General features: G+C 43.0%; 1 protein-coding gene across 1 annotated transcript; it reads left to right on the top strand.

Moving 5' to 3' along the window:
* Positions 1–9,785: 9,785 nt before the first annotated feature.
* Positions 9,786–10,310, top strand: LOC124279233 (CHRNA7-FAM7A fusion protein-like). The gene has a single exon (XM_046715048.1). The coding sequence runs from the start codon at positions 9,786–9,788 to the stop codon at positions 10,308–10,310; it is 525 nt and encodes a 174-aa protein (XP_046571004.1).
* The last annotated feature ends 4,747 nt before the right edge of the window (positions 10,311–15,057 follow it).

The following is a 15,057-nucleotide window of genomic DNA, read 5'->3' as shown; positions in this document are numbered from 1 at the left end:
AATGAAAATAGGATGGTGAGATTGGATAGAATGATGAAGGGATGCCGAGCTTGGATAGTAAAAGGATGAAGTCATGGTGAAATTGGGTGGTAGAATGATGAAGTGATGGTGAGATTGGATGGAGGAACGAGAATAGGATGGTGAGGTTGGATAGTAGAATGATGAAGGGATGGTGAAATTGGGTGGTAGAATGATGAAGTGATGGTGAGGTTGGATGGAAGAATGAAAATAGGATGGTGAGATTGGATGGTAGAATGATGAAGGGATGGTTAGAAGGGATGGTGAGATTGGATGGTAGAATAATGATGGGATGGTGAGGTTGGATAGAAGAATGATGAACTGATGGTGAAAGTGGGTTGTAGAATGATGAAGTGATGGTGAGATTGGATGGAAGAATGAAAATAGGATGGCGAGATTGGATAGAATGATGAAGGGATGGTGAGCTTGGATAGTAAAATAATGAAGTGATGGTGAAATTGTGTGGTAGATTGAAAATAGGATGGTGTGGTTGGATAGTAGAATGATGAAGTGATGGTGAGATTGGATGGAAGAATGAAAAAAGGATGGTGAGGTTGGATAGAATGATGAAGGGATGGTGAGCTTGGATAGTAAAATGATGAAGTGATGGTGAAATTGGGTGGTAGAATGATGAAGTGATGGTGAAATTGGATGGAAGAATGAAAATAGGATGGTGAGGTTGGATAGTAGAATGATGAAGGGATGGTGAGGTTGGATGACAGAATGACCAAGAAACTAGGTACAAGAATCTCGCTGTGTTTTATACATATAGTGAATGGAAGAATAATGAAGGAACGGTGAGATTGGATTGTAGAATGAAGATAGGATGGTATGATACTTCTGCGATGGTGAGATAGGATGGTAGAAAGATCATTGGATGGTAGAATGCTGATGGATGGTGTAATAGGATGGTAGAATGATTGTGGGATGGTGGGATTGGATGGTAGAATGATGTGGGATGGAGTGATTGGATGGTAGAATGATGGTGGGATGGTGTGATTGGATGGTAGAATGATGGTGGGATGGGATGGATGGATGAATGTGGGATGGTGTGATTGGATGGTAGAATGATGGTTGGATTGGATGGTAGAATGATGTGGGTTGTTGTGATTGGATTGTAGAATGATGGTGGGATGGTGAGATAGGTTAGTAGAATGACGTGGGATGGTGTAATTGGATGGTAGAATGATGGTGGGATGGTGAGATAGGATAGTAGAATGACGTGGGATGGTGTAATTGGATTGTAGAATGATGATGGGATGGTGAGATAGGATAGTAGAATGATGTGGGATGGTGTAATTGGATGGTAGAATGATGGTGGGATGGTGGGATTGGATTGTAGAATGATGATGGGATGGTGTGATTGGATTGTAGAATGATGGTGGGATGATGTGATTGGATTGTAGAATGATGTTGGATGGTGTGATTGGATTGTAGAATGATGGTGGGATGATTGGATTGGATGGTAAAGTGATGATGGGATGGTGAGATAGGACAGTAGAATGATGTGGGATGGTGTGATTGGATTGTAGAATGATGTTGGATGTTGTGATTGGATTGTAGAATGATGGTGGGATGATGAGATTGGATGGTAGAATGATGTGGGATGGTGTGATTGGATTGTAGAATGATGATGGGATGGTGTAATTGGATGGTAGAATGATGGTGGGATGGTGTGATTGGACTGTAGAATGATGGTGGTGGGATGGTGTGATTGGATTGTAGAATGATGTTGGATGGTGTGATTGGATTGAAGAATGATGGTGGGATGATGTGATTGGATGGTAGAATGATGTTGGATGGTGGGATTGGATTGTAGAATGATGATGGGATGGTGTAATTGGATGGTGGAATGATGTTGGATGGTGTGATTGGATTGTAGAATGATGGTGGGATGATGTGATTGGATGGTAGAATGATGTGGGATAGTGTGATTGGATGGTAGAATGTTGTGGGTTGGTGTGATTGGGTGGTAGAATGTTGTGGGATAGTGTGATTGGATGGTAGAATGATGGTGGGATGGTGCGATTGGATGGTAGAATGATGAAGGGATGGTGAGGTTGGATGGTAGAATGATAAAGAAATGGTGAGATTGGATGGTAGAGTAATTAAGGGATGATGAGATTGGATAGTAAAATGATCAAGTGATGGTGAAATTGGATGGTAGAATAAAAATAGGATGGTGAGATTAGATAGTAGAATGATGAAGGGATGGTGAGTTTGGATAGTAGAATAAAGAGATGGTGAGATTGGATGGTAGAATAATGAAGGGACGGTGAGATTGGATGGTAGAATGAAGATAGGATGGTGAGATATTGGATGGTAGAATGATTAAGGATGGTGGGATTGGATAGTAAAATGATGAAGTGATGGTGAAATTGGGTGGTAGAATGATGAAGTGATGGTGAGGTTGGATAGTAGAATGATGATGGGATGGTGAGGTTGGATTGTAGAAGTAATGATTAAGGGGTTATGATAAAGGATTGGTGAGATTGGATAGTAAATTGATGAAGTGATGGTGAGATTGGACGGAAGAATGAAAATAGGATGGTGAGATTGGATAGAATGATGAAGGGATGCCATGGAGTAGAATAAGTGGATGGAAGTCATGAAATGGGTGGTAGAATGGATGAAGTGATGGATGAGGAATGGAATTGGGATGGTGGAGGCTGGATAGTAGAATGGATGAATGGATGAAATGGAGGAACGATTGATGGAAGAATGAAGGACGGTGAGACGAACGACGAATGGATGGAAGGGACGTGAGATTGACGGTGAACAATGATGGATGGTGGGGCTGGAAGAATCGACGAACCGACTGAAGAACGACACCGACGGTGAGACTGGACGAAGAACGATGGAGACGGACGACTGACAGAACGGACACGGACTGAAAATAGGACTAGACTGACGAATGGACGGTGAGAATGACGGAATGGAAGAACGGATGAAAGGATGGACGAATGAACGAATGGAAGGACATGGAACTGGTAGAACGACATGGAGCGGATGGAACTGACGAAGAACGAAAATGGATGGACGGTGGGCTGTAGAACGACGGACAGGAGGCGGACGACAGAACGACCAAGAAGAACAAGAACACGACTGGACAGAACGAAGACACACGGACGATCACTGAAGCATCACCGACGGAACGGACGGCAGAACGACTGTGGACTGGTGGACGATTGACAGGTGAACGACGGACGGACGACCGGACGGATGGACCGGACGAACGACGGACGGACGAACGGACAGGACCGGACGGACGAACGAACGGCAGACGGTAGAACGACGGACGGTAGAACGACGGACGGACGGACGACAGGCAGGAACGACGGACCGAACGAACGACAGGACAACGAACCGGACAGACCGACGAATGGACGGACGGAACGACGACGGACAGACTGACTGAACGACGGACGACGGACGGAAGAACGACGATGGACAGAACGACGGTGGACGACTGAACGGACGGACGACGTGGACGGACAGACAGAACGACAAACGGACGGTGACGGACTGTAGAACGACGGACGCCAGACTGTAGAACGACGGTGGACGACTGGAACGACGGACGGACTGAACGGAGAACGACGGACGGACCGGACAGAACGACCGTGGACGGACTGGACGAACGGTGACTGGACGGAACGACGGCGGACGGATGACTGGACGGATAGAAACGACGGACGAAGGACGGACGGACCAGAACGACGGACGGACCCAGGACGGAAACGACTGGGATCGAACGACGGATGGACGGACAGGACCGACGGAACTGACGTGGACAGTGGACAAGGACTGAACGGACAAGGAACGGACAGTGGACGACGACGACTGAACGGTCGACACTGACAGGAACGACATGGAATGGACAGAACGACAAAGAAACGACTGACAGGAGACAAGGAGGACGAGACTGGAAACGATGAAGGAACGGACAGAACGGTGAGACAGCAGAACGACGAATGGACAGAGACGGTGGACATGAACAACGAGACGGAACAGGAACAGAACGACACTGGACACAGAACGACCGGACGGAACGACGGATGGGACAGGAACGACGAATGGATGGACTGGAGAGTGAGACGACGGACGGATGGAACGACAAGGTAGAACGACTGACAACTGATGAAACTGATCGGACCCGAACGACCGATGACAGACGGACAGGAAGGACGACGGAACAGGAAACGGACAGGAGACTGGACATGGAATCGACGGAGGAACGACAGGAACGACGAATGGATGGAAGAACCGAAAATGGATGGACGAGACTGGACAGAATCGGAATGGACGGACGGACTGAACGAAGGACATGGATGACGGTGACTGGACAGAAAACGACGAACTGGTGGAAGGAACACAGGATGAGGCACGGATGGAAGAATGAAAATGGATGATCCACTGGATGGAAGAATGAAAATAGGATGGAAGCCGGACAGGAATGGATGGTGGAAATGATGGACAGGAATAGACGAAAATAGGATGGTGGAAGGATAGTGAATGACAGACAGTAAAATGACGAAGGATGGACAAGGACAAGGACAGAATGATGAAGTGGATGGTGGAATGGATGGAAGAATGAAAATAGGATGGTGACAGGATGAAATGGATGGACGGATGGTGGATGAATGGACAGAATGACCAAGAACACAAGACACGAAGAAGAAATGGAAGAATAATGAAGGAACGGTGGAGATTGGATTGTAGAATGATGATGGATGGAGATGGATAGGATGGTAGATCATGGATGGTATGGATGGATGGTGGATGGAATGGATGGTGGAATGGATGGATGGATGGATGGTGATGGATGGTAGAATGATGGTGGATGGTGGATGGATGGAGAAATGATGGTGGATGGTGGATTGGATGGAATGATGGTGGATGGTGGATTGGATGGTAGAGATGATGGATGGGATGGATGGATGGATGGTAGAATGATGATGGTGGATTGGATGGTAGAATGATGGTGGATGGTGTGATTGATGGTGGATGGTGATATGATGGAATGGATGGATTGGATGGTAGAATGGTGGTGGAATGGATGGATGGATGTGGATGATGGTAGAATGATGAGGATGGTGGATTGGATGGTAGAATGATGGATGGATGGTGAATGGATGGTAGAATGATGGTGGATGGAAGGATTGGATGGTGGATGAGGATGGTGGATGGATGGATGGATGGAATGGATGGATGGATGGAATGGATGGATGGATGGATGGATGGTGGAGGATGGATGGTGGAGATGGGATGGTAGAATGATGATGGATGGTGATGATTGTAGAATGATGGAATGATGGTGGAATGGATTGTAGAATGGATGGTGGATGGATGAAGGATTGGATGGTGGATGATGATGGATGGTGGATGGATGGTAATGGATGGAATGATGATGGAATGGATGGTGGATGGATGGTAGAATGATGGATGGATGGTGGATGGATGGTAGAATGATGGGATGGTGGATTGGATGGTAGAATGATGGATGGGATGGTGGATTGGATGATGGTAGAATGGGATGGTGGATGGATGGAATTGGATGGTAGAATGGATGGATGGGATGGTGGATGGTGGATGGATGGTAGAATGATGTGGGATGGTGGATTGGATGGTAGAATGATGGATGGATGGTGGATTGGATGGTAGAAATGATGGTGGGATGGTGGATTGGATGGTAGAATGATGGTGGATGATGATGATGGATGGATGGATGGAATGGATGGTGGAATGGATGATGGAATGGATAGTGGAATGGATGGAAGTGGAATGATGGATGGATGGTGGGATGGATGGATGGATGGTGGAATGGATGGATGGATGGTGGGATGGTAGAATGGATGGTGGATGGTGGAATGGATGGTGGAATGGACTGGATGGATGGGTGGAATGGATGGTGGATGGATGGTAGAATGGATGGATGGATGATGGATTGGATGGTGGAATGGATGGAGAATGATGGTGGATGGTGTGATTGGATGGTAGAATGATGGTGGGATGGTGATTGGATGGTAGAATGATGTGGATGGTGTGATTGGATGGTAGAATGATGATGGGATGGTGGGATCGGATGGTAGAATGATGTGGGATGGTGTGATTGGATGGTAGAATGATGGAATGGATGGTGTGATTGGATGGTAGAATGGATGGTGGGATGGTGATTGGATGGTAGAATGATGGTGGGATGGTGGATTGGATTGTAGAATGATGGATGGATGGTGGAATGATGGATGGTAGAATGATGGTGGGATGGATGGTGATTGGATGGTAGAATGGATGTGGATGGAATGATTGGATGGATAGAATGATGGATGGATGGTGGATGATTGGATTGTAGAATGATGGTGGATGATGTGGATTGGATGGTAGAATGATGTTGGATGGTGTGATTGGATGGTAGAATGATGATGGATGGTGGTGTGATTGGATGGTGGAATGATGTTGGATGGTGATTAGATTGGTAGAATGATGGTGGGATGATGTGATTGGATGGTAGAATGATGGATGTGGATTGGATGGTGAAATGGATGGTGGATGGTAGAATGATGGGGGATGGTGTGATTGGATGGTAGAATGATGGTGGATGGTGAAATGGATGGTAGAATGATGGATGATGGATTGGATGATAGAATGGATGAGTGGGATGGTGATGGATGGTAGAATGATGAGAGATAGTGTGATTGGATAGAATGATGGTGGATGATGTGATTGGATAGTAGAATGATGGATGGATGGTGAGATAGGATGGTAGAATGATGTGGGATGGTGAAATTGGATGGTAGAATGATGGTGGATGATGTGATTGGATGGTAGAATGATGATGGGATGGTGAGATTGGATGGTAGAATGATGTGAAGGGATGGTGAGATTGGATGGATGAATGATGAAGGATGGTGTGATTGGATGGTAGAATGATGAAGGATGGTGGATTGGATGGTAGAATGAAGGTGGTGGAATGGATGGTAGAATGATGGGGATAGTTAATGATGGTAGAATGATGTGGATAGTGTGATTGGATATAAAATGAAGTGGGATGGTGGATCGATGGATGTGAATGCTGATGGATGGTGTGATTGGATGGTAGAATGATGGTGGGATGGAGTGATTGGATGGTAGAATGATGTGGGATGGTGTGATTAGATTGTAGAATGATGGTGGGATGGTGTGATTGGATTGTAGAATGATGTGGGATGGTGTGATTGGATGGTAGAATGATGTGGGATAGTGTGATTGGATTGTAGAATGATTTGGGATGGTGTGATTGGATGGTAGAATGATGTGGGATAGTGGGATCGGATGGTAGAATGATGGGATGGTGAGATAGGATGAGAGAATGATGATGGGATGGTGAGATAAGATGACAGAATGATGGTGGGATGGTGAGATTGGATAGCAGAATGATGAATCCCAAATATAACATATGTTAGAATGATGAAGGGATAGTGAGATAGGATGACAGAATGACCAATAAACTAGGTACAAGAATCTCACTGTGTTTTATACATATAGTTCAAGTGAATTCTCTTGAAGGATGAGGACATTTTTATGGATATACAACTTCTTTATTCTGTATTCAGAATATAGTATTCCATGAAAATAGTCCTCATCCTTCATCTACCCACCTTCTAGAATGCCAATCAAAGAAGTCATACGTGAATTCTCTTGCATACATTCAGTGCATTGCGGAAAACAAAAGCATATTTTTCAGGATCTGGATTCCAGCACAATCTATAAAAGACTTTTTCTATATTAACAGACAAACATCATCCTCAAAACCCTTCTTGAAAGATCTATCTTCAAGATATTTGACAGACACTCATGATTCGATTGATGCATTAAACATGTGATAAGTAAGCAAACAGGAATGAGTTTGGCAAAAGAAAGAATGTTCTTATTTGAACTTGATGGGCTTTCAAGGTTTAACATAGAAATACTGGACAGCTCATTGTTATGCCCCAAAGACAAACCCTGTCCTCAACTGAAGCATAATATGAAATATAGGAAACTAATGAGAAAACACCAAAACATTCCAAGCCTGTCGCCTGTCATCAACTGAAACATACTCTGAATTATAAAGGCAAAAATTGGAAAACACAAAAACATTCCTCAAAAGCATGTGCATGATATGTATAAACAAATTCACAACATCAGCATTTGACCAGTATGTGTACAGCACAGACTCAGCTCGTTTCCATAATTATCCCATTTGTAGTATTTACTTATATTAAGGCTGTTTGATCATAATCTCCTCCTTATAGATGACATCAGTATGTAAACCTGAGTCCATTTCCTGTTATTCCCAACCACACCTATAATCAATATGTGACTGTATGCCTTCCATTACATTCTGCTTATTTATGATGTGAAACACATTTAACGATAATGAGTCATTAAGTTTAGTTGTGATTTAGGACTATGAATGTTCAAGCAAACATGAGAGACGGTTTTGTGTGTTATTTCACATTTCTAACAAGTGTCAGCCAAATACAATCACATACTGCCATTATCAATACAAATATACACTCACATGCTCTGGGTAACAAGCACAAATAGAAATTTATAGCTCACCTGGTTAATGATATCCCACCTGTGCCTATGTCTAAAGCATCAGCAGTAAAATCCACCAGCAAATCAGATTCACAAGTATTGATCATCAAGGGTTAATTCAGAATCAGGAGTGGAACAGATACTCATAAATGTACTTTCACTTTTGTCTACACACAAAAACTGATGAAGAATGAATAAAACTGACAAAAGGAATGCAATCTCTATTAGACTGACAGGCAAGGTGCAATCTTCTTGTCATTTATCTGAGGCACAAAGTTTAGAGGAACAGGTGAGCTAACAACCATGATGACAACACTTATATTTTTTACATTAAGTTTGCTCAAACATTCTATACCAGTCTCTATATAAAGTTAAAAATCAATGTTTTTCAGCAGTCACAAACACAATCTGATGGTCCTGTGTGCATGTTTTTACTGAAGAAATACCTACTGTAGGAAGTTATAACAGAAAACTCTGGTTCGGTCACAAACACAGAGAAGTTAAAGACAGTGACTCTTGAACATTTCTCACCAAATTACCAACGACACTCCAGTTGAGCGTCTGACCTTCACACTAACTGCTCGTTTGTTCAGAAACAAAGCCAGTTGACAGTGACAATGTATTTCCATCTGTCCTGGATATTTCTCACAAATATCGTGGCATGCCTACAGATGAGAGAGACATGGACTGAAATACGGAATTCCATCAACTACACAAGAGCTAAAGATCCGCCATTTCCTCCTGGACATTCAAAGATTAACGTTACTATTAAGCTTGCACCTGGAGCTATATTGGACCTCGATTCTGTGGAACAGCTTCTAACATTCACTGCAGCTATTGGCATGTCCTGGACTGATCCTAGTCTGTCCTGGAACAAGTCGCTTTATAATGGTTACATGGATATTGAGCCTCATCAAGTATGGCTACCGCAAATTAATCTATTCAATTCTGTGAGTGATGTGTCTCTATTTTCAACCAGATCTTTCACAATGAGTCTAAATAATGATGGCCATGTTTTGGCACACACAGGCGACATGTTCAAGACCATATGTGTGACTGATGCCTTTCAGTTTCCTTTTGATGAACAGAAATGTGAGTTAATATTTCATACCTATCGAAACTATATCAATGTGCATGTCAATGCACTATGGAAACATGAATACGGCTCCTACATAAAAGAGGAGTCTGAATGGTCATTGATACAAATGACAGGTGGAATTGCATCTTTTAATGGATTTGCTTTCAAAACAGCAATCTTGACCCTGAAGAGACAGAGTCACTTCTATGTGTTAAGCATCATTATTCCAATGGCCTTGACCTCCATCATGAATGCTTTTGTCTTCATCCTTCCTGCCGATTCCGGAGAGAAAGTATCCTTTCTGGTTTCCATCTTTGTGTCACATGCTGTGTTCCTCAACTTTGTCTACGACATCATGCCAAGGACATCCACCAGAGCTCCAAAGATCATGATCTATCTCATCTGTATCCTGCTTCAAAGCTTCCTGGCACTTCTGGCTGTCACAACAACCCTCAGGATCAGGAACAACCAACTCCAGGGAGATCACAAGAGAGTTTCAACTGTGGCAGACCAGACAGAGGAGGATAACTCCACACAGAGGTCCAAAGGGATGGGCAGACTTCGCAACTTCTACATTGAAAAGTTGGATAATATCTTCTTTGTTGTATTTCTGTTGGTGGCCATCATCAACACTGTTGTTTTATTCACCTGACCAACATGTTGCTTTCCCATAATTGCAGTTGGAAAAGTAACCAAATTTGCATTCTTACCTTTTGAGACTTTGGTCATGGAATAACCTGAGATTTTTTAGTTTTTTTCATTCAAAGTTTCTTGATTTGAGTGAGTGAGGGAGTGAGTGAGTTCAGCTATTGTAGCTTTTAGCAATATTTCGGCAATATCACAGACGAGGACTCCAGAAATGGGCTTCACACATTGTACCCATGTGGGGAGTTGAACTCAGGACTTTGCAGTGACAATCAAATGCTTTAACCACTAGGCTACCCCATCGCACCTTTTTTATTTGAAGTTTACTGACACTTGCATGTTCTGAAATACCTACAAAGGGATTTGGATAGCCTCTCACAGAGAACAAGAGAATTGTACGCCACATTTTGGCAATTCATCTATTATTGGATCTGAATGACATTTTTGCTGACATCGTAAACTCCTTGCATGATATGTTTGTTAGAACGCTGAAAGTGTTTTTTGATTTGGGGCCCCAGGCCAGCAATGCCAATTGTTAACTTAACTTTTGAAACTAAAATAACATTTTCTATTTTCTATAGCTTTTTGTAAAATTGAAGAATTTTCTTTTCTTGAGCAAGGCATCCATAACATTTTGTCTTACCGGTATACTTAAGCAAGGCAATTGTTAACAGGCAGTGAATACTGTTGCAAACATATATATAGTAATTGTTTGTGGCAGCAGTTGAATGAAGTGCCAGTACAATGTGCAGGTTGGGTGCCTGTCTGGAACACCAAATTGGTGCCAGCTTCATGCACCATGGAAGTCAAGTACAGACAGATGCCTGTTACAAGACATTTGGCAAGGACAAAATTCTGGACTGTCACGCACTTAATCAAATCATAGTCTGCCACTAAATGCTGATGTCAGTTATATTACAGCTTGAAGTTTCTGTTGTCACTTTAGACCTAAATGTATGTGTTAGATTTAAATTTATTGATTGTTTATTGATCATGGCTTGGCGTTTACTCATTTCACTATTGAGTTCTGTGCAAATAAAATTACTGGAAATCACATCATAATACTCTTGATGAGTTTTTGTTTTCCATCAGTGAGGGTTGGTCCATTTTGTTGATCCAAAAAACCCAAAATAATTGCAGCTGGAATTTTAAATACTTACATTGTACAACAGTTTCATCCAGGGAGCACAAAAACTGCATACCAGTCTCATGAAATTCAACTATCACAGGATTTGAAGGACTGTTTTGTGTTTACATCAGAAACTCCCCAAAAAGTGTGACAGTTAAACAGTTGTAAGTAGTATCATTATGAGGCCCCACACAGGAAAGCCACATTAATGAATAAAGTTAGGCTGTGTTTTCAAGCTTTACTTCTTATAGTTTCTGGTCCTTCTTGTATTTTTGGCATAATATACTTGACATATTAATTCAATTTGATTCACTTTGGCATTGTAAAAGATGGTATTAAGAAGAAGTATATTTCTGTGTTTATTCTTTTAAACTCTCTTAGTCTACCAGACAATCCAGTGATTGATAATGTCAGGGTGATCCATGATGTCAGGGTGTGAGGACATGCCAACAACTAGGACCAGACAATCCAGTGATTGATAATGTCGGGGTGATCCATGATATCAGGGTGTGAGGACATACAAACAACTTGGAACAGACAATCCAGTGATTGATAATGTCGGGGTGATCCATGTTGTCAGGGTGTGAGGACATGCCAACAGCTAGGACCAGACAATCCAGTGATTGATAATGTCGGGGTGATCCATGATGTCAGGGTGTGAGGACATGCCAACAACTAGGACCAGACAATCCAGTGATTGATAATGTCGGGGTGATCCATGTTGTCAGGGTGTGAGGACATGCCAACAACTAAGACGAGACAATCCAGTGATTGATAATGTCGGGGTGATCCATGATGTCAGGGTGTGAGGACATGCCAACAGCTAGGACCAGACAATCCAGTGATTGATAATGTCGGGGTGATCCATGATATCAGGGTGTGAGGACATGCCAACAACTAGGACCAGACAATCCAGTGATTGATAATGTCGGGGTGATCCATGATGTCAGGGTGTGAGGACATGCCAACAACTAGGACCAGACAATCCAGTGATTGATAATGTCAGGGTGATCCATGTTGTCAGGGTGTGAGGACATGCCAACAACTAGGACCAGACAATCCAGTGATTGATAATGTCGGGGTGATCCATGTTGTCAGGGTGTGAGGACATGCCAACAACTAGGACCAGACAATCCAGTGATTGATAATGTCGGGGTGATCCATGTTGTCAGGGTGTGAGGACATGCCAACAGCTAGGACCAGACAATCCAGTGATTGATAATGTCGGGTGATCCATGATGTCAGGGTGTGAGGACATGCCAACAACTAGGACCAGACAATCCAGTGATTGATAATGTCGGGGTGATCCATGTTGTCAGGGTGTGAGGACATACAAACAACTTGGACCAGACAATCCAGTGATTGATAATGTCGGGGTGATCCATGTTGTCAGGGTGTGAGGACATGCCAACAACTAGGACCAGACAATCCAGTGATTGATAATGTCAGGGTGATCCATGTTGTCAGGGTGTGAGGACATGCCAACAACTAGGACCAGACAATCCAGTGATTGATAATGTCGGGGTGATCCATGTTGTCAGGGTGTGAGGACATGCCAACAACTAGGACCAGACAATCCAGTGATTGATAATGTCGGGGTGATCCATGATGTCAGGGTGTGAGGACATGCCAACAACTAGGACCAGACAATCCAGTGATTGATAATGTCGGGGTGATCCATGATGTCAGGGTGTGAGGACATGCCAACAACTAGGACCAGACAATCCAGTGATTGATAATGTCGGGGTGATCCATGATGTCAGGGTGTGAGGACATGCCAACAGCTAGGACCAGACAATCCAGTGATTGATAATGTCGGGTGATCCATGATGTTAGGGTGTGAGGACATGCCAACAACTAGGACCAGACAATCCAGTGATTGATAATGTCAGGGTGATCCATGATGTCAGGGTGTGAGGACATGCCAACAACTAGGACCAGACAATCCAGTGATTGATAATGTCGGGGGTGATCCATGTTGTCAGGGTGTGAGGACATGCCAACAACTAGGACCAGACAATCCAGTGATTGATAATGTCGGGTGATCCATGATGTCAGGGTGTGAGGACATGCCAACAACTAGGACCAGACAAACCAGTGATTGATAATGTCGGGGTGATCCATGATGTCAGGGTGTGAGGACATGCCAACAGCTAGGACCAGACAATCCAGTGATTGATAATGTCGGGGTGATCCATGATGTCAGGGTGTGAGGACATACAAACAACTTGGACCAGACAATCCAGTGATTGATAATGTCGGGGTGATCCATGTTGTCTAGGTGTGAGGACATGCCAACAACTAGGAACAGACAATCCAGTGATTGATAATGTCGGGGTGATCCATGATGTCAGGGTGTGAGGACATGCCAACAACTAGGACCAGACAATCCAGTGATTGATAATGTCGGGGTGATCCATGATGTCAGGGTGTGAGGACATGCCAACAACTAGGACCAGACAATCCAGTGATTGATAATGTCGGGGTGATCCATGATGTCAGGGTGTGAGGACATACAAACAACTTGGACCAGACAATCCAGTGATTGATAATGTCGGGGTGATCCATGATGTCAGGGTGTGAGGGCATACAAACAACTAGGACCAGACAATCCAGTGATTGATAATGTCAGGGTGATCCATGATGTCAGGGTGTGAGGGCATACAAACAACTAGGACCAGACAATCCAGTGATTGAAAATGTCGGGGTGATCCATGTTGTCAGGGTGTGAGGGCATACAAACAACTTGGACAGTACAATTTTCATAAATTTTCATTGGGACTTGTATAGTTTCATCTTTGTTTTGTCATTTTTAAAATTGCCTAATACCTTCTTGATTTTCAGTATGCTACATCACACTTACTACACTTGGTAACTAAAGGTAATTCATATATATTTGTCTGCTTTGGTACTTAACCAAAAAGTATTTTAAACTTGTTTTTAACTTATGACTCAAAGATATCATGACATGTTCATTTTGCACCACAAAAATACTTGCATTGATCATTTAATGATCTGTTGCATGTAAACGGCTTCTCTGCCATTTAAACTGCTTCCCTAGCTTCTATTATCATATAACATTATATAGCATTGATAACATTGTAAGAACACACATGGGCACACTGTGTGAAGCCCATTTCTGGTGTCCCCCGCCGTGATGTTGCTGGAATATTGCTAAAAGCGGCGTAAAACGAAACTCAGTCAGTCAGTCAGTTGTAAGAACAACAACCTTGATGGTTTCATCAATGAGAAAATTAAAGTTCATGTTAAACAGAGACAATCTAAATAAGGTTTATATTGTATTTAGAAGACCACATCTTGAATATGCTTGTGAATTGTGGGATGGTTGTTCGGTAGATTTAACCGATAAAATTGAAAAAGTTTTGGTTTACCAAAATATGCTGTTAGAGATACTCTAATTTATGAAACAGGTTGGCAATTGTTAAAAGAAAGAAGAAGATGTCGTAAACTGTCTTTATTCTATAATATCTACAACAAAAATGCTCCATTCTACCTTTGTAATGTTATGCCTCAAACTGTTAAATCTAGGACAAATTATAATCTTAGAAACATTCGTGATCTTTCCCTGTCTTATTCCTGCACAAATCTCTACAGTCAATCATTT

Source organism: Haliotis rubra, unplaced genomic scaffold (genome assembly GCF_003918875.1).
Source record: "Haliotis rubra isolate DU_JTF1 unplaced genomic scaffold, ASM391887v1 Scf1068, whole genome shotgun sequence".
In the NCBI taxonomy this organism is placed as follows: domain Eukaryota; kingdom Metazoa; phylum Mollusca; class Gastropoda; order Lepetellida; family Haliotidae; genus Haliotis; species Haliotis rubra.
The sequence above is the reverse complement of the archived record's forward strand: the minus strand, read 5'-3'. Positions and strand labels throughout refer to the sequence as shown.